Consider the following 27,829-nt stretch of genomic DNA (forward strand, 5'->3'; position numbering starts at 1 on the left):
TTAATCGACAGTAATTTACTGGAGAAAGATCAGGACCAATGTGTGCGTCTGTGCAAACTAGTTTGGTGACCTACTAATGATTTACCACATTAACCAAATAATTATACTTCGTCATCAGTCATCATTTGTTGCTTTTCTTTCCTCCAAGTAGTTCACTCAACACATGAGCAGATTTGGGGACTTTTTGGAGTTTAAACAGTACATGCACTGACTCTGCCATAGCTTTGGGTTTTATGAATTGACGCCCCTGTCCTGTCTAAGCTGAACTGTGACAGCGTCTCTGATAGGACGAAAGTTTTCAGCCTCAGCCAATCCTTGCACCCCGCTGCATACCGGGTGTACCCTCTCAACCAATCACAGCCGGGAGCGCTGACGGGGAGAGAGAAGAGCTCCGCTACTTTTGACGGTCTCCTCTCACTTTGAACCGGTGTCAACAAACAACAACAATCTTTTCGTCCTAGCTAGCCCGCCTTGGCAACCACATTGCCAAGAGGCTGAATTCTGGCGAACAAAACCGAGGAGGCTAAGAAACTAACTCTTATTAACATCCAAAAAAATCCACTTTTCTTCTTTTTTGTCGTCACTTTTGACTCCTCAGAGGGTCGCGGCTGTCACGGGACACTGGTGCTTGGCTGTAGCCCGGGGTGCGGCTAACATTAACTTAGGCTAACCTTCCAGGAAGCTTCCTCACAGGCGACAGGGCGATTTCAGCGACGTCCTCCTGCTGCACACACGGTGTCGGAGCAGCAGCCTCCCCGTCAGGAGGAGGTATAGTCACTGGGGTGGTGGAGGTATGACTGCGTTGGCGGGGTCAATACCCAGGATGATGCGACCCACGCTGGCTCAGAACTACCCCCGCAGTGGCTTCCCACTGGAAGGTAAAGCATCACATTGCCAAAGGGAAGGTTACAGCCCTGGATGTTGACAGAAGATATTTGAGTTTCAGTGCTTGTTAGTCATAAGTCACTGTTGCTTTCATGTAGTCATAGACCTGTCAGTCTTGTCCCAAACCTCGGCTTAGAAACACAAACTTTGTACAGTTATAGGACCTAACAGTCTTAAAGAATTACATCTTACTTGACTGGTAGCTGAACTGACATATTTCGTAATGTAGGCTAACTATTCATTATTACTTTGGAAGCTTATTTTTTCACCTCACAAGTTTTGCTATAATTTTTTGCATCTTTTAGCAAACTTGTTTGTAGTCTATATGAAATAATTAGATAACATTAGATTTTGTATTTTCATAGCTAGAAGTTATTGCGTAAAAATGTTTCTAAGCAAAACATTTATTGTCATCTGTTTTTGGAGCAGTTAAATAAAACTGCTGCTTCATTCTATAATATCTTGTTATTGGTGTATTCAGTTGCATCTGGGATTAGTTCAAACTTTACTTCTCGGGCTGTGCACCGGATCGCTTTGGTGACAAGTTCCTCTCATATTTTGATTAAATGTAGTGTCTACCCCGTTGGGTCAAGGCCGAGTGAACCAGCTCGGAGGGGTTTTCATAAATGGCAGACCTTTGCCCAACCACATCCGACATAAAATCGTGGAGATGGCCCACCACGGCATCAGGCCGTGTGTCATCTCCCGACAGCTTCGGGTCTCCCACGGCTGCGTGTCCAAAATTCTGTGCCGGTACCAGGAGACCGGCTCCATCAGACCCGGGGCCATCGGAGGCAGCAAACCCAAGGTATGAACCAGAGGAAGCAGATCAGAGGCTTGTATTTGCAGAATTATAGAATATATAAATCTTTTGATTATATAGCCATACATCGAATGCTTAACTGTTAACAGAAATAATTAACTTGCTGATTTCTAAGCTATAGCCATAAAGGCAACACATGTACTGTGCCCGAAGGGCCACAACAAAGTGAATGAACACTGCGACTCTTCTGACCTTTGAAGCAGGGAACAACGCCGGACGTAGAGAAGAGAATAGAAGAATACAAGCGGGAAAACCCGGGTATGTTTAGCTGGGAGATTCGGGATAAATTACTGAAGGATGGGATATGTGACCGCAACAACGTTCCTTCAGGTAAAAAAGGGCAGAAATGAATGAATTTACAAATTGTTATTATTATTATTATTATTATTATTATTATCATTATTATTATTATTATTATTATTATTATTATTATATATTTCATTAGATTTTTTTCCACGTGGACTTCATCCTTTATATTCTATATTTTTTAACTTCGACCACAACAGGTTATCATACAGCCTCCTCGATAATGATTTAAAAAAATATGTAGCCTAATAAAACCTTTCCCCCTTTAACAAGTCTGATAAATCTACCGTTTCTTTCTGTTTTTAATTTTTAGAGAATCTTCACAAATTTTCAACGCTTATTTATTTCAAATTAATGGCATATTTTACTTGTAGTGGCAGTTAATAGCCTACTTATTTTTTTTTATATATTACTTTTTATTTTAGTAATCTCCACTTTTGAACGGACTTTTGCAGTGAGCTCCATCAGTCGCATCATGCGGAGTAAGTTCGGGGGGAAAGGCGATGAAGAGGAGGATGAAGATGAAATCGAGAAGAAAGAGTTGGAGGACAGCGACCGGAGGGCCAAACACAGCATTGAAGGCATCTTAGGAGACAGATGTGAGTGAACTGCTCGAGTTATTGCGGCTGATGTAGAAAAAGAAATAGCTGGCACTTAACTTTAGCTGGGGTTATCTTTTTCATCTCAGTGACCCCACACACTGTTTGATCAGATACCAGCTTAGTGAGTCCATATGGGAAGATTTTTAATTTAGTATTCAATTGCTAAACTATCTATTTAGGCTGTGCTTTGGGAATATTAGTAAAGTGAAAACTCAACAGGCTATCGAGTCACCTGTATTCTCTAATTAGGATAATTTCCAGTGAGTTAAATACAATCACATTTTGCAGGGTAGCCTCTAGTATTCAGTCTCCACACCTCCAACCTGTTGATTGCTTCTGAGCAGGGTGTGAAGGAGAATGGTTTCATCTAGTCGTATAACGAGCCTCCATGTGAAGTTTTAGCATGCTGTAAAGTTGTTGGATGGGGGCGGAGAGTGCGTGTCGTCCTTTGTTAGGAATTCTTTATCGGCTATATCTCTCCGGCTAATGCTTTTCCCATGAGACCATACCGTAAATCAAACAGCAGGTGATGGCTCTGTGCGGGAAAAGAGAGTGTGCAGTGGGTGTGTGTTTGAGTGTGTGTGTGTGCATATGTTCAGCAGTGGTTTGAAAGCAGTGCAGATGAACAGCCATGTTACAGCAAGTCTGCATATTAGGGTGCACATATTTTACATTTTTTTTTTTACTCTTGTGGATTAGCAAATTACAAAGACAAGCCGCCCACAGCATTATTAATTCACCCATCATATTTAAGTGTAATGCCTTAATAAATTATGGAAACATAGTTCACATTTCCTTTGGCCCGTTGCTCGGGAGGCTGTTAATAGTTTGGCTGTTGTTTAATGCAGCAAATCCATTTTTATTCGAGTTTGAAAGGGCAGCGTCCACTGTAAGAAGTGACCACCTGTGCGAGCTAGGCTCACATTTAATCGAAAAATCGTATTTTTTGTTAAACAAGTGAAAATAATTCACACTTAGATAAGTTGTTTTCAATGCTATTTAAGTTGTTTTAGTTCTTTTGTTACCTAGTGGATTTGAACGAGGTCGAATAAATCAATATTTGCGTGGAAACAAGTGCAATAGTCTCATTCCATCAGAAACTGTTTTCCTATTTCTGAAAAAATACCCTTCTTGCTAACAAAGACTTTTTAAAGATGGACTTTTTACAGTATAGGCCCAAAGCTGGTGAAAACAAAGTTGCACTGGATGTTTTGCAGGCCAAGGAACAAAACATGACATCTTTTCTAACTTCCCTCATTGCAGCTTCTCAGACAGTAGCCTAATTGGACATTTGAGAGCGGTTTGGGGCTTATTGCGCTATACATTAATTAGCCTATTTCGAATGTGTTACTTTACGTTTTGCTTCCGTCATTAGAGTGGAAATTCGTCATGCTTGGTTACTCGTTTAATTTGGCACTTTCCAAATGAGGCTATTACAACTTCCATAATGGATACATCATTTCTTTAAAAACGTGAATAACACTCGTCTCGCCGGTGAGTTTGTGTCTTTGTAGAAACCAAACTGTGCTGATAATGTGCTTGCCATCCTTTACTTGATGAAATCAATTTAAACATTATTTCTTTTCACCTTGGAAAATTTAATTATAGCCTACTTTTCAGTCTAGCTCAGGCTCAGTGGGTGACAGCTAAACTGAAATGGGGCAGGGTAAAAAAAGAAAGCTGGGGGTGACGGTAGTTGTGACAATTCACCCTCAGTCTAATTTTAGAGCTGGCGATATTGTAACTCAAATTTGGAAATGCGTACTAGATAGTTCATGTTTTAACAAGTAATAAGCTAATCACTTAGTAACACATCACCGTCCACCTCAAGCACCAGAGACTAAACGGCCCCCATGAGTTGTTCAAATATGTGTTCAACAGTCTCCATCCCTTCTCTTTCCGCTTTTTCAAACAGTTGAAGCAGCGAAATGTCAACATTTAGCCCACCATTTCCCTGTTAGCACTCTCTTCGCCCCCCATCAGTAAAATAGGGGAGGAGAGATAAAGGACTCTAGTCTGAGGAGACAAAATGTCCCCCAGATGAGTTGATCAAACATTTGTTCAACGGTTTCCAACTCCTCACAAAGACACGCCTCGCGCGCACAACGGGACGCTCAGGGATGAACTTGGGAGACAAAGGCGCGAGAGTCTATTTGGGGCTCACGCTTGGGCTGCGCGCGGACAAAAGGCCAGCTTGGAAACAGCTTTGGCCGCCGCTAAAGAAGAAGGCAACCTGTTTATAATTCAGTCAGAGAAAAAGAAGGGGAGAGGAGAGCGTCTCCACAGAAAAGCCCGACAAAACACTATGAGGCCGCAATGAAGGATGAATTATTCAGGAAGCGCTCCGGCACGGTTAGAGGGCCCGTTCACCGAGAGAAAATGGCCGTTTTCACCTACAAAATGTTTCCTTTTGGGGTCGGCTAAAGAAGCCGACTGCCATTCAGAATGCCATTTGAGGCCTCTGAAATCCACTCACGTAGACTATTGCCCAAGGATGCGTGCTCGCCCCCAAAACCTGCGCACACGCTGTTACACACGTGTACGCGCACAGATAGCATTAAACACTTACCCCCGATTTAAGATGTGCCGTTTTCAAAGTAACAAAATGTGGCATGCAGTTTGTGCTGAGGCGCACACGTCTTTCAGAGAAAGAGAAAGTTCAGAAACTACAAAACTGACATGCCAGTTAGAAACATTTTAAGTCGCCAACACAAGCTATTATTTAGATTCTCTGCTGGGTCTTTATATAAGTTATACATACATTTTGCGGAGTTTATTTGGTTTTTCTGACGTCAGTTAACTTTGAATAACTTTCTTGCTGTCGTGTTGCATTTGTAATTTCAGTGCTTTAAAACGGAAAAAGCAACATTGTCCGACTCAGCAGCTTTTAATAAAGCCATATTGCTGTGTTTGCCATAATATTCAGACTGTAATTGGTCAACAAAGCAAAGTGGCTTTCTCCGCCTTGAAGGATGACGCTAATAATACGGAGACGTCTCCAGTCTAACTCATGATCTATGATCATTGATTCTTTGTTGAGTGCCGGCCTTGACCCTCGAACATTAATAATGTCTTCTAAATGATGTCGATATTGTGCAATGTCACATTTAATGACGGAGGGACTGTATTAAAGAGTGTATCTGCTGAATGGGGACCAATGTTCTCCCCGGAGAGCCCCGGTCTGGCCCGGAGCGCAGCTTCACAATGGGGCCCCCGGCCACCCGTCCTGCGCTGCGCACAGCTCTGAAAACTCAACCCCCCTCCCGCTCCTCCTCCTTCTCCACCACTTGCTCCCCAAATCTCTTCAAGCAGATTAAATCGACTCTTTTATTTCATCTCACTTTCATCTGCAGAGCAACGCCGCCCCTCTCCCTCTGTTTCCTACTCTTTCTCTCTGTTTCTCTCAGCCTGCAGGCGCACAGCTCGTTTCATATCTGGGCCCCATCCTGCGGAGCGCACAAAGGAAATGAAGTTATAAATATATTTTGTTACAATTTCAAAATGTCATGCCTAAAAATCGATTGCAGCGACTACATCTGATTAGTAGCAACACCTACGTTAAATATTTTTAATTTGTTAAGTTGGCCACCACTTTCATCTTTAAAAGCTTTGGAACAAGACATATTTGTTGTAACTTTTCAATACAAGATATTTTGAAGTAATATATATTATCAGCAAACGAAATAACAGCAAACTATTAAGATAACACCAGCACATTTTATACCTTGATATACCTTGATTAATAAAAAAATATGCAAACCAAAACTTTAAGCCTTGTTTTTACCTGTTGTCTGATTTTCTGATTAGCAGCAGCTTTTTTGAATAGTGGCTTTAAAGCTTTAATATTTGCAGTTATATAGTCAAAGCTGAGAGTTTATAGGTATTTTAAAAAGGGACTACACCATGTGTACACATCCTGTTGCTCAATTATTTCAATATTGAATGGTAATAATTAAAATGATCTAAAGGCTTATCTTTTGACATATAAATATAAATTAAACCACATTTTCTTCCAAATCCCCATGCAATAAGTAAATATAAGTTAAAACAGAAAGAAATTCATACTCAAAAATCCTCACCCCCTCTCCATTTTCTATCAAATATTGATATATTTGGCAGTAATGTTGGCCCTGCAGGCCTGTTGCTGGGCTGTACCAAACTCCTAGCGTCATAGTAATTAACCCTGGAGACAAAGTTAATGATTAAAACAGTCACGGTGTCCCCGCCTCCTCCCTCCTCCTGCTTCACATTTTCACAGTGTAACTTTTAGAGTCCATACTTCGTTATGTGAAATTAGCCAGATAATACAGAGGAGCCTTGTTGAGGGCCGATACATTTCCATTTAGGCCAGCCGTGTGTGTAAGCACACATACACACACATACACACACATACACACACATTCCACTCTGCAATGCAAACAGTCAAAGGGATAACTTTATTTGGTGAAAGGGGATCCTGGAAAGGGCTAATTGAATAAGCCCGGGATCTTTGAAAAACCCCTACCATGGTGAGCGCAGTCATCATGTCATAATTAGGTTTATTGAGGCGCATTCCTTCAATCTGCCTCCATTCCCCCGGGCTCATTGTATCCAGGGCCCAGGCCAATGGCCGGGGGACAAAAGGGAACCGTGAGCAGACAATACATGAAAGACCCATAAAGATTTAGATGGCTTTGTCACAGAAACGGAGTAGGACTTTGTTTGTGTAAATAATGCAAGTGAATGAAGAACTTGGGTTTCTCTGCTACTCGGGGTGAAGGATGGCGTGCTGCAAATGTAATATGTGGGCACACACTGGATCAGTGCCAGGGCAGAGGAGAGGAGAAGAGGAAAGAGAGGACTGAGGGAAGAGGAGTGATAGGAAGAAGCGAAGGAGCAGAGGCGGAGGCAGAGAATGGGCTGAGAGCACAGAAGGTGCAGTGTTTTTAGTGTGTCATGATGGTGTTTCCAGAGGCATTTGAGAAGAGACGGACTTTTCACATTACCTTTTCTGCATCAGCTGTTTGCAGTTGTTATCTTAGGGTCAGTGACATTTTAAATACTCTGACTGTAAAGTGTTCACTGATAAAAAACATTTTTTCCAAGACAAAAAGTGACTTTTTACATCATATTTTCCAGTGTCCCATTATTATATGTTTTACATACTACATGAATGTTCAATAACTTCAATTGTATTGCCTCATTTTCTCACTTACGGTGGCATTCAAGGCAGTGCTCTGATATGCCCAACTGTAGTCAGAAAAGTTAACAATTGCAAAAGATGTTTTTGAACACAGAATGAACTATTTACAAAATTAAATGTGATATTTCATTTGAACGATTTCAGTAAGTTGTAAAGCTAAAACGATTAGTCAATTAATCGTAATTTTTTAAGCAAAAATGCCCCAAATTCTCTGTTTTTAGCTCCTCCAATGTGAAAATTTGGTGTTTTTATCTTTGGGTTTTGAACTGGTGGTCAGACAAAACAAGACAGATGACGACACCTTGGACTTTAGGAAATGTTTTTTTTGTTTTTTTTTTTACCATTTTCTAACATTTTGTAGACCAAACGATTCATTGAATAATTGAGAAAATAATCAGCAGATTAACTGATAATGAAAATAATCGTTAGTTGTAGCCTTAATAGGTTGCCAGTTGCTCTTTCTGTCTCATCAAATCTGACAAAGACAGAACCAATAAGGTCTCGATGGATCTTATAATAGCTATTGGCTATTACTGGCCTGAGCCAAGTGTCTGGTGAAGAGGGCTCTGTCTGTCCATTGAAAGAATGAATGTGTCACTCAGTGAGTCCCTGGGCACGAGGGCAAAGGGGGGCACGAGGGCCAAGCGGCGAGCACCAAATCACTCTCCTCTACCCTGGGGCTCTCTCTGTCTCTCTGTCCCTCGCTCCTCATCCTGCACTCCTCCCTCTCTCGTGAGTTTTTTCTAATAAGCCCATGCATGATGACTATTCAAGCATGAAAACATAGTTATCTGCAAATGAATGGGTGCTCTATGCTTCATTAAAGCCTCTTTTTCCTTTCACACTCTTATTGTGACCCTCTGATATCAATTCAAAGGGCAATTAATGAATGCACACCAACTTTGAAGTCAGGGTGATTTCTGAGAGGGAGGGGGCTTGTGCGTGCGTGTGTGTGTGTGTATGTGTAGGGGGGAGGGGGTATTTGGGGTATTCCCCCTTCAAGACCCGCTGTAGTGCCCCAGCCTTCACCCATGATGGACTAGCCACATTGAGCTGAGAGTGAGCGAGCCCCAAAGACGGTTTGAAGGGACTGAAAGAGTGAAAAGGCCCAGCGAAGGTCAAGTAGAATGGCTCGCCTTAGAATAAGGCCCCTCTTTATCTGCTGCAAGTATGCACTATAGGCACAACAGCTGGGGGGAGTGGGGGGGTTGTTTTTTAATGTGTGTTTGTGTGTGTTTCTGAGAAAGTAAGGAAGAATGTGAGTGCGTGTTTTCCTCTCATGCATCTGTCTGTGAGTTGGTGAGCATGATTGTTTTTAATGTGTGCGTATGTGCATGTGTGTGCATTGGGGTTAGGGTTGAGTGTCAAAGTTTGCAGAGGCCAGCCAGAGGCCAGTAAATGCAGCGTCTGTGCTGCTGATGGGGGACAGGCAGCTGTCAATCACCTGACTGATGAAGCCTGACTTTCATTCAGAGCTTTGTTAACTAATTAGCCCAGAAGCTTTTGTGTGGCGTCGGAAAAGAGGCTTAAAATGTGTGTTTATGCTGTAGTCATGCCATGTGGGAATATCTTTTGTAGTAACCGATGTGCACACTCTCAAACTTGAAGGCATCAAGTAGACTCAGAATTGTGGTTTTTGATAGATTTGTCTTTCACACTTTACAGTTCAAACTACAAAATGCAGTGTGCGATGAAAATAATCAATTTTGTTCATTTTTTTGAATGAATGTACTGCTCTGTGGAACTTGATTACAGGGATTTCCTTGTTCAAATAGGGATTCACTGCCAAACCAGGAGTTCCTTAGTAATATTTACCATCTGAAAGTTGAGGTAAAAAGTAGGAAACTACCCTCACTCATATAACATGAATGCAGCATTATACAGTACATTACTGCTATTCTAAATGGCTCACTAGATCTTATTATACTTGCATTTTGTTTGTTAAAATTTCATAAATTAAATTGCACTGGATCATTCCTCACTTTTCAATTCCTTACTTTGTTTAAGCATGACCACGATATTAAAAGGACAGTTCACCACCAAATAAAAAATACACATTTTTCCTCTTATCTGTAGTGCTATTTATCCATCTAGATTGTTTTGGTGTGAGTTGCAGTTTCGGCCATAGAGATGTCTGCCTTTTTTGAATATAATGGAACTAGATGGCACTCGGGTTGTGGTGCTCTAAGCGCCAGAAAACTACATTTGAAAAAATAGTTCCTACATGAAACTGCTGACAACAAATCTGTGGATTATCTTAGCAATACATGTAAGAGGAAAAATATGTATTTTTGATTTGGGGGTGAACTGTAACTTTAAGGGGAAAGTTCTTGCCATACAACTACAGTTGTATGTGCTTATGGACTGCTTTTGTGTTGTTGATGACAGCCTTGAACATTTTTTGAAAATTCACATGAATTCATATGAAAGATTAATAGCTGCTGTAGTCAGTAGGGGCAACCTGACAGCAGAATTAAGAGAGATGAAACTGTCAAACATCCTCCTTGTCAACTATACAAAGTGAGAATGATGGTTAACGTGCTAACAGCGCACGTTGTTGGATTTCAACAAGTTCCCCGCTGACTGGAGTTGTGAGTCATTTTCAGAGTTAAAAGACAGAAAAGAACTGCAGAGTCAGAGGGCCACGGAGGGTCACTCACCCCCAGCACTACACAGGAAACAGGGTTAGAAACACATTTAGCTACAAATGACAGGTAACCATTTCCTGATACCCCCTACATCCTCAACGACTCCCATAATTCTTTGCTGACAGCATCAGACTCCTTCATCCCCTTTGTCATGTCATTTTTTTGTAGCATAACAAGGCTGTGATTGACGACATCATTGCTCACGTCATTTTTTTTGTGTAATCACAATCCCATGCTAAAAAACCCCACAACACACACACACACACACACACACACACACACACACACACACACACACACACACACACACACACACAGCTCTGGCACACTCTCATTTAGGGCAACTGTGAAGGTTGAAACTCCTCCTCAGCAAGTCAAGTGAGTTCACCCTCCAACACCCCTCCCACACACATACACACACACACACACACACACACACACACACACACACACACACCATATTTTTCTTAACCCACCAGAAAGAGTCACAGATGGGTCCATAAGCTGTCAGTAAAGCTATTATCCGGCCCAGCATCTGCCTGTCTTGACTTCTATATACTGTTTAATGCAGTCGGCCAGTCACTTAGTCCCCCAGCTCCTGAATAGGAGCAGCATGGTCGGCCCGCCCAAATAAATGCTGCATTTGTCTCCTCTGCCTTTTGTTTTGTGTTTTTTGAGAGGGGTAGGTGGAGAGAAGGGGGGAGACGTGTCAGAGGCTCAATTTACACTTACTATTAACCAAAGCCCCAGAAGAGTTGCTGGGATGTCCGAAGAGGGGTGCAACTAGTCCACATATGGTCAGTCAATTCCCCCAAGTCCCAAAATCCAAGTTAGACACATCCCCTTTCACTCCCTCTCTATCTGTCTCTCACACACACATGCATACATGCTCAATGCGTACTGTCTCATGTCTCAGTGGACATATTTAAGCCTTTGTGTCCCCATCCTAACCCCCCCCCCAAAAAAAACTCAACGCAATGCCAAAGTCTTTCCAACAGTCTGTTTCAGCTAAATCCTTTATTCTCCTCCTTCTTCTCCTCCTCGTTTTTCTCTTCCCTGGGATGGCGTTGCACGGCAGGATCCATTTTGGGCTTTCTTGGCTCTGGAGAGGTTGTTTTGGCTTGGAGTCCCATGCACTGTGTGCCTCTCAGGGCTTCAGTTTGGTTAAATTAAACAGTTTTCTTTTCTCTTCTAACCCCTTCCACCCACCCCCTCCAACTGCTCCTGTCTTATTTTGCGGCTTAATGCTCCTCGGCTCCCCAGCGATCTTGCCGAGGCTGCTTTTCCAGGCCTTCTCCTACTCAGATAATTTTACCCAGGCTCATATTTTCTCATATTTCGATGAACTGACAAGAGCCAGTACCATGTCTGCCCCCCCCCCCACCAGCATTTTAAGATATAGTACATGTATACAGGCAGGGAGCGATATGACGGTTAGAGTGGATAATTTGATTGGCCAAGTCTATTTGACGGTGCCAAATCAATGTGATCAGATCTTAGGGATAGCGAGGCGATGACGGCAAACGGGGCACTCTGAAACCACAGGTTTACATGGTTGGAAAGATCCGGGGAGCAGGGGAAAGGTTTCAACCTCTTCTCCCCCCCATCTACTTTTCCCACTCGTCCTATTTGTTTCAGTAAGAGAGAAAATATATTTCCTAATGCTGATTCGACGTTTTACATTTCATTGTTACAAAGATCATTTTGGAAAGTATTGTGTGTGTGTGTTTGTGCTTGACCACACTTAAAGGCATGTGAGCAGGGGGAGTACTGTTAATGGACGCTAAAGTGGAGACGCCTCAGGGCTGACAAGCTCGATTAACGTAGCACTAAAATGCATATAGAATCAGGGGAAGCCGCGCTGTGGACATGTGTGTACAAGGTCATGTGCTTGGAGTGCTGCAGTCTTTGTGTGTGTGTTTATGAGCTTCTGAGCCAAGCTGTGGGGAGTAGTGAGCTTCAGGGGTGATTGGGTTGCTGCCCTCCGTCTTGGAACAAGTTTGCCACCAAAACACTCTCTACACCCCATGTGTCACCCCATGAATCTTCATCACCTGCCACTTTAATTTGCATTACATTATATTTTAGAATTTTAGGCATGTGGTTGATGCTTAAGCAGACCTGCGTGATGAGTGCGGCAGTAGAATAAACTTCTTTTAGGTTTTTGTTTTTACAGCAAACTAAGCTTTGCAGTGTCCTAAATGAAAACAAAAATCCAGGAAGTTGCTGTGAGTTTATATTGCAATTGCACAAATAATTCCCTAGTTGAGGATTTAAGAATGTCAGAAAAATTGTTATTCACCAAAACGAGTTGTATTCACCACCCGAAAGCCACAGTGAAAGTTACTTTTAGTAGGGAGTAGCTTTTTAAGTGATGTAAAATAGCCATATATATAAAAGCGGCAGATCAGTTTTAATTGATTTCACCCAGATTTTTTGTCGACATGCGTCCAAAGGCAGTTTCCATTAGAACAGGACACTGTTCTTGTGATGAGGACTGTTCAGAAAATGCTTTCATAAGAAAGTGAAGTTTGTGTTTACTTTCTAAAAAAAGTGCTGTGATCTCCAAAAAAATTGAGAAAGCAGTTTCTCAAAATCATTTAAAAAATCAATATATGATTAACTTTGCAATGCAAATAGGATTTTTATAATTAAGTTTTCAGACAGATTTTTCTATTGTAAATATTCTTTACATCTTATTTTCACATTTTAACCATTCACAGTAAACTGATAAATCTACGCATTTTCCGGGACAAGGCGCAAACACACCTGATGGTTGATTTCTTACTTTTAGAGGCTCCATAATGATTTCAAGAATGATTACGTACAGCCATAGCACTGAAAAGAAACAGAAAAACTAAGAAAAGAGACAGACTTTTGTGTTTTAGAGTATAAGTAAAGAGAGAAGATGGGGGACGTACTTCCTTTCACCTCAACTTGTGTCCATGCATTGAAGAGGGCCCACAAACCGTGGATATAATACGCTTCTACCAACAACAAAAACCAACACAGATGCCCAGACAGACTATCCCCATGGGTACATTTACATCGGCAACAACAGCCCCTGTTGCCCCTCTCCACTGCCCTTCTCGCCCCCTCAGGTGCTCTTACAGTTCCCTTTGGAGGAAGGGGGTAGTTTTTTAGGGGGAAGGGCGAGAATGCCCCTGGCTGTGCCCCCATCCACCCCACCCCCCTAAGCCCTCTGCGGAGCCTCTTTATGTCCCCCCTCCAGCTCCCCCGTGGGGCAGGTGACAGCCCTCCACTGTGAAGGGCCGAGGGAGCCATGACGGATTCCACAGATGGAGCGTGGAAATCGCCGGCAAAGACCTCAGCTCTGTGGAGCAACAAAGAGCCAGAGAGTCACAGAGAGAAATATGGGTGGAAAACAGAGAGATGGGGAGAAGCGAGACAAAGAGAGGCTGCGAGAGAGGGTGAGAAGGAGGGAGAATGAGAGAGAGAAGAGGGAGGAGAAGGTGGTGCTTGTTTAAGGAGGGTGGCGTGCCGAAGTGCAAAAGCGTTTGTTGGGATAGTTTGCTATTATTTGAAGTGAAAAATGTCTGAGGTTTTCTCCACACTTTTTTATACATGCTGGTAGCCATTTTTATCACCTAGTGTTCCACCTGTCAGCTGTATGATGTTCAGTGCAGTGCATTTGCTCTCGTCCCATCGTCTTATCTTGTTGTATCGTAACATCAAGTGATGTAGCAATCCAACAAAGTGAGGTGAAACAAATGAGCCCACTTGAGTCCTCTGTAAAGGGTCTGATTCAGGATTGTATCACGATTAGACTCCTGAGACTTCAGAGGTGCCACTCTGTCGCTTCTTTTGAAAAGTTCCCAAAACCCTGGTAGCAGTCATAACCGATAGGTAATTCCAAAGTGATTAAGGATTTTCCCGGCTGCCTCAGCTTTCCCAGGGCCCAAATCCCTGTGAAATGCTGAGGAACGTGCATGCTGCTAAAGTCGGGGGGGAGCGAAAAAGCATTCCTAGTGGCCCTCCTCCATGCAGGAACTGGAGAGGGGGGAGGCTACAAAAGGCCTCATCTCTTGTTTTTCAACCATCCTGTCCAAAACTCCAAAGCCCCACACTCTACACCCGAATTCCTTCCCCACCATCTAAAACACGAGCCCTGTAACCCTACTAGTCATATAAAATGTTGGCGAGTTTGTTGTTGGGTTGAGAGTGACATGGCCTGCAAGCTGTAAAAGTCACCTTGTTGAAGAAATAGTGTGTAAAAAGTTGCAATACAGCTGACTGAGTTGAAGTTTGCAACACAGTGGCCATTTAGATTGTTTTTCTTCTTTTCTCTGATTTGAGGAGATGTATACCCTTTTAGTGTTAGAGTCATCATTCCTGTTCAAATTCTAAACTCACACACAGGTTGATAAAGAGCTGGCAATCTATGAGTGCAAAATTCAGCAGAGGCTTAAGGAAATGTCTCCATTTCTCTCGCTCCCCCTTTGAAAATATTTTACTTATTGCCTCCCTCATGCTTGAATGTTTCTTTACCAATTTGCTCCTAATGCATGTTAAGTTGACTCCCACTGCTATTGGTGTTGCAAGGAGAAAATCGCCGAAGGGAGAGAGAGGATCAGTTTCACATGAGGGGCCCTGAGCTTTTTGGATTCTCTTGTATTTTATTGTTGCTTCTGAGGGGGAACTAATACAGTGCTGCACACAAAACTTCCCCTATGCTGAGGGGGAATTAATTAAGTGTAACACAAAAAGTGGGTGCATTGGCCTTGGTGAACTTCGAAGGGAGCCAATGGAGTGTTTGAAGTACTGAGCTAAAAACCAAGCTGCTGGCTTATAGAACATAGTTCATAGTAGTATAATACTGATCTGAGACAGAGATGAAAAGTAGAAACACAAAAGCTGTCAGGACCAATAATATCACTGCAGCTCAGTCAGGCTGAAGATCACACTTGATGACGAGACAAAAATACAAGTAATGTATTTCTTAAATTCAGGATATTGATTCAATTGTTACTGAAAGATTAGTGGCTTAATCAATTAGTCGATCAATATAAAATTAATTAATGTATTTATCAAGTCCAATATTCTGTGGTTACAGCTTCTCTGTTTTTCTCAGTTTGATATCATTTTTTTATGGGCATTTTCCACTATTTTCTGACATTGTAATGACAAAACAATTCATCAAAAATTAATTGGTAATCAAAATAGCTGATAACTGAAGCCCTAGATTCAGTATCAATTCAATTCAATTGTTTTAATGAACTTTTTACTCTCTCTTTTACTCTGAAGGTTTATTTTGTCTGTGTGTATCAGACATGAGGGGAGGTGGGTAAAGGACAGCAGTCCCATCATAGGTCAGAGGTGAGATCTTACGTCAAAATGTTGTTAGCTTGACCCAAGACTTTACATATAGGGATAATTACTTGGGTTCTACTGACTTAAGACTTGACTTGAATTATGAGATTGCTGGGTTATCACTGTAAATTGGTACTGAACACAGTTTTTTAGGGCTAAACTTTTTATGCTCTATTTAGACTCTTGACGACTTATATCTTAAACCTTGAGACTGACTCACTATGATATCTGATTATCAACTACATGGCTGCTACAGAAATCGCCCAGTCTGAACTGTGAGTTCATACTTGTGAAGAGACAGAGAGAGGAAAAGAAAGGGCGATTTGAAAAAGAGAAAACGGACTCATATCTACTCCTGCTTAACTTAGTTTTAGATAAATAGACCAGCATTCACCTGACTAAACAGTTTGTCCTTCATCCAGGCAACCGCTCCTGACCGTCCTGGCTACTGTCCACACACACACACACACACACACACACACACACACACACACACACATACACGCTCAAAGAATGGCCCCTGGATCCAAATTAGCCTTTTGTGTGGCTTTTAGTCCACCAGTCCCCCTGTGGTGCCCTGGGAGTCTTGTCCAATGGGATTATTCCTTAGGCTCAGACTATTGCTTCTGAATGGAGGTCTGTTTGGCCACAAGACCATGAGGAAGGCCGATGTCTGATGGTGTGTGTGTGGGAGTGTTTAAAGAAAAAATATATATGCGGTCATGTGAAAACAATAAGTAAACAAGTGAAAACAGAGAGCAGATCAGTAAATAGTTTGCCATTCTGCTGAATAGTCTATGTGAAGTTTTACAGAGGGCCTCTGCTGAAGTTGTTAAGCTGAATGTGTGTATGTGGGGTTATCAGGAAGAAACTTTCATCATTTCAGGAGCAGACAACATCAACTTTTTTTGCCCAATTAAACAAAATCTCATCCTGATTGTTCTCTATGATCTTATTTTTCCTTCTCCTGTGTTTGAACAGCGAGTCACTCAGATGAGGGTTCAGACGTGGAGTCCGAGCCTGATCTGCCGCTTAAGAGGAAGCAGCGGCGCAGTCGGACCACCTTCACGGCAGAGCAGCTGGAGGAGCTGGAGAGGGCCTTTGAGAGGACCCACTACCCCGACATCTACACCAGGGAGGAGCTCGCTCAGAGGGCCAAACTCACAGAGGCCAGGGTCCAGGTACAAGAGGGCACATGCAAATGCTGTATATCCATTGTCAATATCTACAAAACGTCATCTTTTTAGGAACTGAAGAGAGATAAAAAGAGATTTTAGCTGGTTAAACACTGGAATTCATATGATGGATTTTTGAAAGGGTTTTATAAGCTCAAGGGTTGTAAATTTTCCCTCAGCCTTTTAGAGAACCATGAAATCCTTCAACAGAAGTTAAAACAAGAAAATGTTTACAAGATAGCAGCAACACTCTGCTCACACATACCAACATGCACTTGATGACCTGTCCTTACTATGAACATCCCTCACACACACACACACACACACACACACACACCCTCACACACACACACAGACATGCACACACACACACACACACACACACACACACACACACACACACACACGTACCTCTCATCCTCACTCCCAGGGGCCCAATATGGACTTTCTTATTTCTGATCTGGAGTCCAGTAAATTCTCCTCCACAGGCTCCATATGGGAAGTGTAAGCAGGCCCAGCATGAGCCCCGTCCTTATGGACACGGCATGTCACTCACACACTCCAGCCAAACCAGCCATGATGCACATCTACCCCCAACACCCACCCACCCACCCACACACACCACCACATACACACAACTTTTTTTTCCTCACATCGTCTCTCACCTTCGTTTTCAGCTTCACGCTCCGATAGAACTGTGAGAGAAGTCATTGTTTTGTGTACAGATTATTTTAATGTGTTAGTGTGTGTTTTTGGCATTCAAACTCATTTAACGTCTTACATTAGTGGCTCTCAATAGCTACAGCTTATTTAATTGTGATTGTTTTTCCTTCTAAAAATGTCTACTAATACAATAGATGGATTGTGTAAGATTGCGGCATTGCAGACATGGAAAACTGTAGTCTGTAGTCAAATAACGCACACACTGATCAAACATCATCATCATTGCCATTCTAGGTTTGGTTCAGCAACAGGCGGGCGAGGTGGAGGAAGCAAGCAGGAGCCAATCAACTGATGGCATTTAATCACCTGATCCCAGGGGGTTTTCCACCTTCAGCCATGTCCAGCATCCCCCCCTACCAGCTCTCTGACACCTACCCCCCCTCATCTATAGCACAAGGTAAGAGATGAGACGGAGTGGTTGACAGTGTGGAGAAGTCATGGAGAGAAGTTGTGAGTTACTATCCTTAGTGTAAATAATAAGCATTTTGTGCACTTGTGCTTTTTGAATATCTTTTTGAAATCAATAGTTTTATATTAAACAAAGTATAATTTGACTGAAGCATTGCTTTTCATTGCATAATCATTACTTGTTGAAACTGTCAATTTTGGAATTGTTTGTTAAATAACCTGCATGAGACTTTCTGAAATAATATTCACCTTTGTATTAACAAAATAAAAACTTCCGAACATTTCCTCTTTATACATTCTGAACAAGTGAAAATTCGACACAGTAGCAACAACTGCTCAAGTGGGCTGTTTTGGTTTTAATTGCCCTTTCATTACCAACCACTTAGCAGTTATATTTTGCAACTTTTAACTGACAATCCTTAAAAGTGTTTGAACTTTCTCTGTAATGCCTTTGGTAGTGTCAGAGCCCCCCAGCACGGTGCATCGGCCCCAGCCTCTCCCTCCCTCCTCGGGCCACCAAGCCTCCGGTGGTGGGGGCCAGGGAGAAGGAGGCTCTGCCTACTGCCTTGCCTCCGGGCGCCACTCCTTCTCAGGCTACTCGGACAGCTTTGTGAGCCCCGGAGGACCAGGCAATCCCATGAACCCCGCCATAGGAAACGGACTCTCTCCACAGGTGAGACTACAGCCTAAAATATGTGTATTTGAACGGCTTTGAGTCAGACATTAAATTGGGATGAATATAGCTCAGCCAATAAAGCAGCAGACTGCACTGCTAAAAGAAATGTCATTTAGTCTCAAATTTAATAGATTAAGATTACGATTTTTTCCTTAAAGAAAGTAAAACAAATCAATTAGTGAGATAAAATAACTTCACACGTATCAATAACAGTTTCAACTTTTAAGAGGAAATCTGTTGAGACAATGTGATTTGATTCCATAAAAATTGTTTTAAGAAAAACACAAAGGTCATACTAGTCAAAAGATTTAAGTTTGTGTTTTTTGCAGTTTATTAATTTGACAGGAATAAGACTTGTGTGTTTGACACTCTGCATGCCTCTCGAGACTAAGATAGTTTTACTTGCATGGATAATACCCATAACATGCCACACCAGAGCTGGGCAGAATTAGATTTGGAACATGATTTCAAAGAGTTGAACCCAGTTGAGATACACATGATTTACCCTGTCAGACATGGCACTTCACACAATACATCAAGAGCTTAAAAAAATTAAACACTCTTCTCAAGTAATATTTCACCCAGGTGTGGAACACATAAATACACACGATTCATCCACTCGTCTACTATACACCATAAACTCTTCATAAGTGCTACAATCACACACTCCTCGGCAGTACTGGAGGATGGGTCACTTACTGATGGAGGAGAAAAGTAAGATGACTTGAGAAGGACAGAGGACAATTGAGTGTGTGACAAATGAGAAGTGAAAAGACAATTACAGCCAATTATCCAGGCATGATGTCCCAAGGTCTCTGCACCTAGACAGAGGGTACAGCAGAGGAGACGGAGGAGTTAGAGACCCTAACAGGCAGAAAATGAGATTTCAGCCTGGCGCAGTCTGACTCCTCAGAGAACAGGCAGCAGCAGTGTGAAGACAGAGACACACTCGAACCGATACACACATGCTCACAGGTCCACGTCATTACAGGGACACACACGCACACACAGTGTAGATAATTGATCAACTCCATGACATTTTGAGGATCAGTTAAGGATTCTGCAACATCTTTTACACAAATATTACACGACATGGTTGAGCAGCATGGCTAAGTCAGCGTTTCAACCTGTTTAGATTGGAAGATTGAACAGCGATACAGGAGTCATTTATATTCACAAATAAGTTCATTTTTCCTTTTTGGTCATGTTGTATGTGTTTGGGGCAATAAGTGTGTGTTGTGAGAGGATCCCTTCCTCTGAAAATACCATTTGCTGAGTCTGTCCTTATGCTTTTACTTTTACACACTGAATAAGCATCATATATGCGTTCAAACATACAGAGATACACTGCTGGCATGCTTAAAACATGAATAAACTGAATATACTTTACAGCTAGACACCGCATCGTGTATGTGCACAAACACTGCTTTACACTCCACACTATACTATAGCCTCAAGGGAAGCTTGTTGTGATTGCATTCTTAAAATGTTTGCCTCGACATTCCTCCACGTGAAAGCAAAGGTTCTAATTTATTTGTATATATTTTGTACAGCGGGGATGGAATGCCCCGTCTCAGATGTTTCCCCCCATCCCGACATTCTTCCCTGCTAACTCCTGGATGCTCTGACTTAGGCCGCTGGCAACGGCAGCGTTACAATATGAAACACCCTGGATGGGCCAGCTAGCAGCCATCTCATGAGGCAGGCAGAGGCTCAGGAGAGAGGGATGATGGGTAGAGGTTAAAGAGATAGAGGCATACAGACAAAAGCACAAGCAGGCAAGTCACCAAACTAGAGTCCACCAGTTTAAAGAGCATGTATCCCTTCTCCCTGTGGCTTGTTTAAGCCAAAGTGTATCCTTACTCTCTTTCTGTTCAAAGCAAACCCTCCAAACGCAGGTTAATTTTTTAGGAAAATGTTACTGGGCATGGAAGGAAACACAACTCCCCTCTCCAAATCAACATGGACTCCTCCATTCACCTCCCCTACTTGGGAAATGACTTAAGCAGGACCATGTGTGTGTGTGGATGTAGAATAATATGTCACTTAGAGGGCCAAGAGGACCCAGAGAGCAGCGTACCTGCTTCTTATTAGGACAACTGGAGGAGCCTTGAGGCCTTTGCTCTGCTGAGAAGGAGGTGGGATATGATACATTTAGAGGTAGCAGGTTCAGTTAGAGTTACTTTCATAAGTGATAAAGCCAGTCTCAATGTCTTATTAACGGTTTACTGAGCACTTTGATGATGGACAGGTAAATTTAGCGAATGTTGAAGGGGGGTCGGTGGTATCAAGTCTGTTTTGAAACCAGTTGAAACACTTTGCCCCACGGCTCTTTTCCGTCCTTTGCTGGCCAAGGAATATTCCCCCAAATTTGATTATCTGGTCGCTAATAAAGACCAGGTCAAGAACTAACGGATTTCTCAAACTGCAAATCTATTCTGAGGTCGAACAGAGCCGAGCTCACACAGACCTTTCTTTTGTGTTATCTTTGTCGGCATATCTTACTCAGAGATAAGTTATCTTGTGCTGTGGGTTTTTGGAGGAGTGTCAAAAAGGAATTTTAAAATAAGTGGAGCCGTGGATCTGAGACAAATTGCTTAATTCTTCCTTTCTGGTGCTATCTCTGTCTGGGACGGGTTTGCTGGGAGCCTATTGATGTCCGCGACAGGGGGATTTCCTATGTGAGTGTGTGTGTTTGTCTCAGTGTCTGTGTTGATACATATTACGCATACTCCTGTGCTTGTACGCTAAAAATTTGAGATATTTAACATATTATAAAGCCTTGTCAGAAACTAAAAACACAACAGAAAACACATCTTACACATATGATGCTCCACCCCCTCTTGTCTTATTTGTAAAAAAGTATGGTCACTGAAATTTAAAAAATTCCACATTGCAGTGGTGAAATTCAGCCTGTTTTTCACAATTCCACTGATGATGTCTACATGAGCAAACAAATGGAAGGGGACAAATCCATTATCTTCTGCTCATTTTCAACACAAGTTAACTGTATTAACTACCGCAAAAATACGACAAGTCCTGCTAACATTAGAGCCATTCTCAGTGCTCTGACAGAATACAAAATACACTAATCTAACTTTCACTTCTCTCTCCTTCATCCTTCTTTCTTTCCTTCTAATCAGGTGATGGGTCTGCTGAACCCGGGCGGTGTGCCACATCAGCCCCAAAGCGACTACGCCATCTCCCCTCTGACGGGCGGCCTCGAGCCCCCTGCTGGCATGGCCGCCAGCTGCAGCCAGCGCATGGATCACATTAAGGGCCTGGAGGGTCTCACCAGCGTTCCCTCCATGTCGGCTCTGCCCTCCCTGCCCAGCTCCCAGTCCTTCTGCACCCCCTCCTACAGCTCACCAGGCTACACCGTCGACCACGTGGCGTCCTACCAGTACGGCCAGTACGGACAAAGTAAGGTCAATAAACTTCACCTTTTACTTCCACACCCAGACCTGAACGAACTAATTCAAACAAATACCACATGTGATAACAATAATCTTTGCTTACACATTTACTCATTTGTAAAAAAAAAAAAAAAACAGAGTGAAAGCAATGAGAATAGGAAGAATCATAAAATTAAACACAAAAAAGACATATTAAATTATTTCCCTCCAAAATGTAGTGGAGTAGAATTATGAAGTAGCATAAAATAAAAATACTCCTCAGAATTGTACTTAAGTACAGTACTTAGGTGAATATACTTAGTTACATTCTAGCACTGCCACTATCAATTGACTCCATCCCCACTGACTGCGGTTAGTTTATAATCTTTAGGTGATGCTTGACATGCTTTAAAGAATGCGACATCCTGGTCCTGACATGAAAACTTTAATCATATTGAATAGGAAAGGGCTGATGAGCGTCAAGAATGGATAAAGTATTTCTGTCTGAGTACATTTGCAGTATGAACATTGACTGCGATCAGATAAATCACGTTTTCAATTGGTCTCATTGGGTTTTTCTGCAGTTTGATAGTTCTTCATGCAAAATTGGTTTGAACAAACTCACCCTGCTCCTGGGTTAGAAACCTTAATGTTCCCATTAAGAGCAAGGAGCGGAGGAAACAGAGGAAAAAAACACACTGACATAGCTTGACGTACAGACAGTATAAAGTTGGTGGTCATTGCGCAGCTATAACAACAACGATGTTGTTGCATTGCTTGATTCAGTGATGATTTGCGCATTTAGTAATGATGTGAATGATTTTACAAAGCATTACAGTAGTTGTGTGGCTCTCGCAGTTGCTGACATGCTTGTGTAACTTGTGTACAAAACTGCAATATATCTGTCAACATTTTTAATAAGCTTGTCTCAGGGTTTAGAGATCACGTGACCACAAAACAACAAAGCCACAGGACTGTTTTTAATCTATGACCTTCTGTAATTTGAAGACCTTTCCAGTTTTCTAGTGCAAACCGCTAGCTAGTTTTATAGTGGTCTTTCACTTATTTTCAGTGAAAAATTAAGGTGAAAACATCTGAACCAAGTCAGTCGATACAGTGTATGATTATTGGGCATTCTGGTAGTCCAGTGGTCCAAGACATGTAACTTATAACCGCAAATTCCTTGCTTTGATTCCAGGGATGAAAAAAAGCAGTTGTGCGTGCCGCAGACAACACACAGGTCACTGCAGTACTGCTTGTTAAAGGCAGCAAACATTTTTGCGGGTCCACTCATGCAGTCTCAAGTGTTGGGGTTAATTGTGCAGATCTGATTCCATCTGTGAAGCGATCAGCCCAGCACATATACTGAAATCTGTGGTTAGGTAGACTGTAGAGTCAGCTCCCATCAGGGTAAAGTGTAGCTCCGGTAGTGTGCGATAGCCCTCCTCAGACTGTTTGTCCTCAGAGAATACCTAGCTGTCCAGCAGTGAGAGGGTCTTTTCACTTCACATTACTGTTACTTTAAGGGTTAAAATCAACTTCAAACAAATCTCCATCGAACTTTGGAAGGCAACGTCATTTTCCGTCACAGCATGATTACAGCGGCCGCCGTTTCCAATTTTGGTCCACAGGGGGTTGACCAATCAGGTTCATCCACTGACCTTGTGGCAACCTCGAGACAACCGGGCCCTTCAAAGAGCGTGGCAACGGTCCAACGAGTCCGACTGCATGTAGCTCTTTGGGGCGGCATGTATCAAATGAATATCTGACTTAATATCCGAGAGCAGCAAATGTCTAATGAAATATCTCGGTCAAATATCTCAAAGTGAACAGAATAAAGAATTAGGGCGACACACGTGAAAAACCTCTAGCATGTGGCACTGTGCGTGTACACACACACACACACACACAAGCTCAAAGGCAGCCATCCGGACAGCACACACACTCACACACACCTCCACAGCGTTACAAGCCTGAGCAGTCCATCTTGATGTGATTAATCAATGCGACTGGATAGCCGGTGTGCGGTTGGGTTTGGAGCTGTAGAGGAAAGGTCCTTTCTGGGGGTGGACCGATCCTAATAGCCTCTGGCAGGGCGGCTATTAGAAACAGGTGCTAGGAGTGAGGTCAGCTGGGGAAGCAGTGTTGAATCGTGCGGCTCCAGGTTCCAGTGTAAGAGACTGGTCCATACTGCTGCACATTTTGACGACATGTAGCTCTCACTGGACTGCCTCACGGAAACTACAGTGGTAATCCATGAAATACTTGTTTGTTTTTATTTAGGTAATGTCTCTGTTGCTAAGCTGGCGTTAAACTGGTGTTTGTGCACAGCGCTTTGCAGAGGTCACCTGTCAGTCTTTCTCTTTGGATCCTCTGTTGATGAACTTTTTACCTGTTCAGCCATTGTGGCAATCAAAGCTCACACTAACTACTATACTGTACTACTAATACTACTATAGACTGTACTTTTTACACAGCACTACTCCTCCCTAATCCCAAATAAGTTTGTTTAAATTTTTCTTATTGGAGTTTTATAACAGTTTCTTCATAGCAGGTCTGGTTTGACCTCTCTAAACATAAGCAACACCACTGTGTCTTATAGGATAACATACTGTATGGTTATTGTCATGTGATCAACAAAAGGAATATATATTTGTCAAATTATCAAATGTGCAAGATCAGTTTGTGGCAAGAGAAAGAGTTACAACTTCATTACTTTTCTACATATTGTGTCCATTACATAAAACAAATATTATAGCTGACTAACAAATTGAAGAAAACTAAGGTGGATTTTGCAATTATTATTGTTATTATTTTTACACATACAGCAGTGGGGTCTGGGTGACAACAGTGAGGATGTAAAGCCAGTGTCAACAAAACAAAGTCTTAATCAGTGCATTGAAATTCCCATATAGAATTCTTCCAGTTTTTGTCGGTGAGGGTATGTCCTCTATTTTTCTTGAATTTGGGGGGTTTAGCAACTTTGTAGAGTTACATTCTACAATTTAAAAAATATCACATGATGGGTATTTTATATGCTGATTTCAGTATTTTTCGACTAAACATTTTACTACTTTAAGGACAATAAATAAATAATATATTTTATTGCTAGCAATGTGGAGGCTTTGGAGCTGCATTTAGACCATGTCAGGAAATACAATTTACAGAAAACAAACAAGTGAATAGTTAACTGAATACAAAAAATATTACAAATCCACATAAATAAAACATTTTAGAGACATTTTTGATACCTGTTCAAAATGTTCTGGGGGTGGGGACTTTAATATTATGTAGCATGTACACTAAATGATGCATCATACCCTGGATAAAAGATTCTTCCAGTTTGCATTTTTACTGTAATTGCAAATGTATTGCTTCTGAGTGTGAGAAATCTAGTAGTTGTATTTATTTGAGGCATCCTCACACTTCTGTTCTCACATCTCCCTCCACTGACCTTACACCCCAAACTGCTGTTAGCACATGCTATGCTAACAATAGCCATATGTTAGCGGAATGGCACGCTAAAACACATGCCCAAAATTTATTGCAGCCATATATCTTTTTTTATCATCTTTCCACCTTTTAAAAAAAATCCCTTTTCACTGGTAATAATTTAACAACTGTTTTATCCCTTCTTTTTTACAGGTGCCCTTCCTTATCTGAGGCCTGAAATCACCTGATCATGAGCTTCGGACTTCACAGAGGGACATTTGTGTGTACAGCGATGGAAATCTTTTAATATCTGGACCAAAATGTTGCTACCCTTTACCAGGACACATTCTCTACTGCAGGACATTATATTATTCATTTTTGTTGGAGAAATGGGCAAAAAAGAAGGGACCACAAGAGGGAATATGAGACCAAAAACTGTTGATTGACTGTGAACATTGCTGCATCAGTATTCTAGATGAACGGCAGAGATGTCAGCGCTTAACATGGTTGTCTCAGTAGAGTTCTGACCACCTACAGTGCCATGAAGAGGCACTTTCCACTGGCAAATACAGTGACCAAATTCATGGACTGTGTGTGTGCCTGTGGAGTCTTTGTGAGGACAGCAAACCCACATCTGTTGTCACAGACTACCAGCCTTTGAGCCGATGCTTGAAGGAGCATGTTTACATATCTTAGGGCCACATGAGTACATATGAAATTCCATATATCTCCAAATGAATCCCCAAATTGTATCTGCTGAAAGGGGAAAAGGAAAGGGCTTTGTTGATTTTATTGCATTTATTTGAGATCTCTGCATCCCACACACAGAGAGGAATTCCAGGGACAGAGAAAACAAACGTGCACAAACGAATCTGTGGGTTTTATTGTATCAGAAACTCTAATGTACACCACAGCTGTACTGCAGAGAAAGTTCATTCAAACATTCCTCCTGCCTCCTCCCCCTCTGTCTCTCCCTCTCTCTCTCCTCTCGCCTTTCTATCTTACTCCTTCTGTCTCATTGATGTTTCGGACGGTGAGGCAGGGATCCTGGCCTTTTGTAGTTTTAGAGAGGAACTCGGTTGAGGTCAGGGGGTGACTTTAGTGAAAGTGACAGATGAGCGAGCAGTAGAGGAGGGCGGCAGAGAAGTGGCTTTAAAAGGGGGGGGGGGATAAGCAAGATCGATCACAGGGTTAAAAAAAACCTTTAAAGATCCTCTCCTGGCGAGAAAAAGCCACCAGGTCACAAGTCACGACCGAGAGACACTTGAGAAACCGAGAGGCAGAGAGAGTTAAGACTAAAGACAGCCATTCTCCCAGCTGACCAGAAGTGCAATATCATGTATCTTAGCGTCAACCTAACCATTAAAACAATAAAAAAAATCAAACGTGCCTCTTAAGGTCTTATGAAACACTTTGGATTCATGCTCTGGATCTAGTTTGGGACTTTGCAAAGGAACAACACATGTGCCTTTGAAGGCTTTTGGGTCCAAAACAAATGCGAAACATTGTTAATATTGCTGGAATAGGACTCTGAGGGGACCACATTTGTAAGGACTTAAGTCAGTGTGGTGTCATGAGGAAAAGAATGCATCAAGGGCATGCCAATGTAAACAGAAAATTACCAGGAATGACAAAGCCAAAACTGTATTTTATTTTATTTTTTTGTGTTGCTTGGGTCCTTTTTTGTTTCCATTTTGCATATGCAGGAAATACCGATTAAGTTTCCAACGCATTCCAGACATAGTCATTGTCACAAATGTACAGTGTGTCATTGTAAAATTTCCCACAACGTATAAGTGAGTGACAATACTTTATCCATCAAACTACGGCTCAGAATAACAGAGTGCCTTCATCAGCATCTTGTTTTGTATATCTGTCCATGTTAGAATGAACCAGTCCTTTCATTCCTTTGATATATTTTTTGTATTATTGGACAAAGCGATTTGACATAAGGTCATGTGTACAAGCGCATTATCACTACTATTTATAATAAAATAAAAATTCTGAAAATAGCTGCTGTCTTATTCATTTTTTGTTCAGCTGATGGTAATTACTAAATGGAGTCTTTGTATTTATTTTTGCCACAACTTGAGAAAAAGAAAGCGAGTGATTGTGATTCACTCTATAGAGGAATACAAGTGCACTCGGAGACAAATATGTACTTTTGAAGGCGCTCATGTGAACCCTCCAACCAAAATAGGCCCGGCCAAATGGGGATCACCAGACATTAGATTTGACACTGA

At 42.0% G+C, this 27,829-nt stretch overlaps 1 protein-coding gene across 8 annotated transcripts; it reads left to right on the plus strand.

Moving 5' to 3' along the window:
• Positions 1 to 27,598, plus strand: pax3b (paired box 3b). Of its 8 annotated transcripts, none has more exons than XM_044202869.1 (9): positions 1 to 878; positions 1,458 to 1,693; positions 1,912 to 1,966; positions 2,440 to 2,613; positions 16,759 to 16,958; positions 17,910 to 18,072; positions 18,542 to 18,756; positions 21,903 to 22,182; positions 25,800 to 27,598. In XM_044202869.1, exons 1-9 carry the CDS (start codon positions 794 to 796, stop codon positions 25,832 to 25,834), a joined length of 1,443 nt encoding a protein of 480 aa, XP_044058804.1. In that variant the 5' UTR covers positions 1 to 793; the 3' UTR covers positions 25,835 to 27,598. The 8 variants fall into 8 exon arrangements, with proteins under 8 accessions (XP_044058804.1, XP_044058806.1, XP_044058802.1 ...); XM_044202871.1 differs by having other exon boundaries at positions 6 to 878; positions 2,470 to 2,613; XM_044202867.1 differs by having other exon boundaries at positions 8 to 878; positions 1,909 to 1,966.
• Positions 27,599 to 27,829: the final 231 nt, after the last annotated feature.

This window comes from Siniperca chuatsi, linkage group LG7 (assembly GCF_020085105.1).
Source record: "Siniperca chuatsi isolate FFG_IHB_CAS linkage group LG7, ASM2008510v1, whole genome shotgun sequence".
Taxonomy (NCBI): domain Eukaryota; kingdom Metazoa; phylum Chordata; class Actinopteri; order Centrarchiformes; family Sinipercidae; genus Siniperca; species Siniperca chuatsi.

Excerpts from the sequence above, each read along its gene's own strand:
- pax3b (XM_044202864.1), top strand. The coding sequence starts at position 794 with ATGACTGCGTTGGCGGGGTCAATACCCAGGATGATGCGACCCACGCTG. Across the intron at positions 879-1,457 it reads CAGTGGCTTCCCACTGGAAG|TGTCTACCCCGTTGGGTCAA; the intron begins GTAAAGCATCAC and ends GATTAAATGTAG. Across the intron at positions 18,073-18,541 it reads CCCCTCATCTATAGCACAAG|TGTCAGAGCCCCCCAGCACG; the intron begins GTAAGAGATGAG and ends TGCCTTTGGTAG.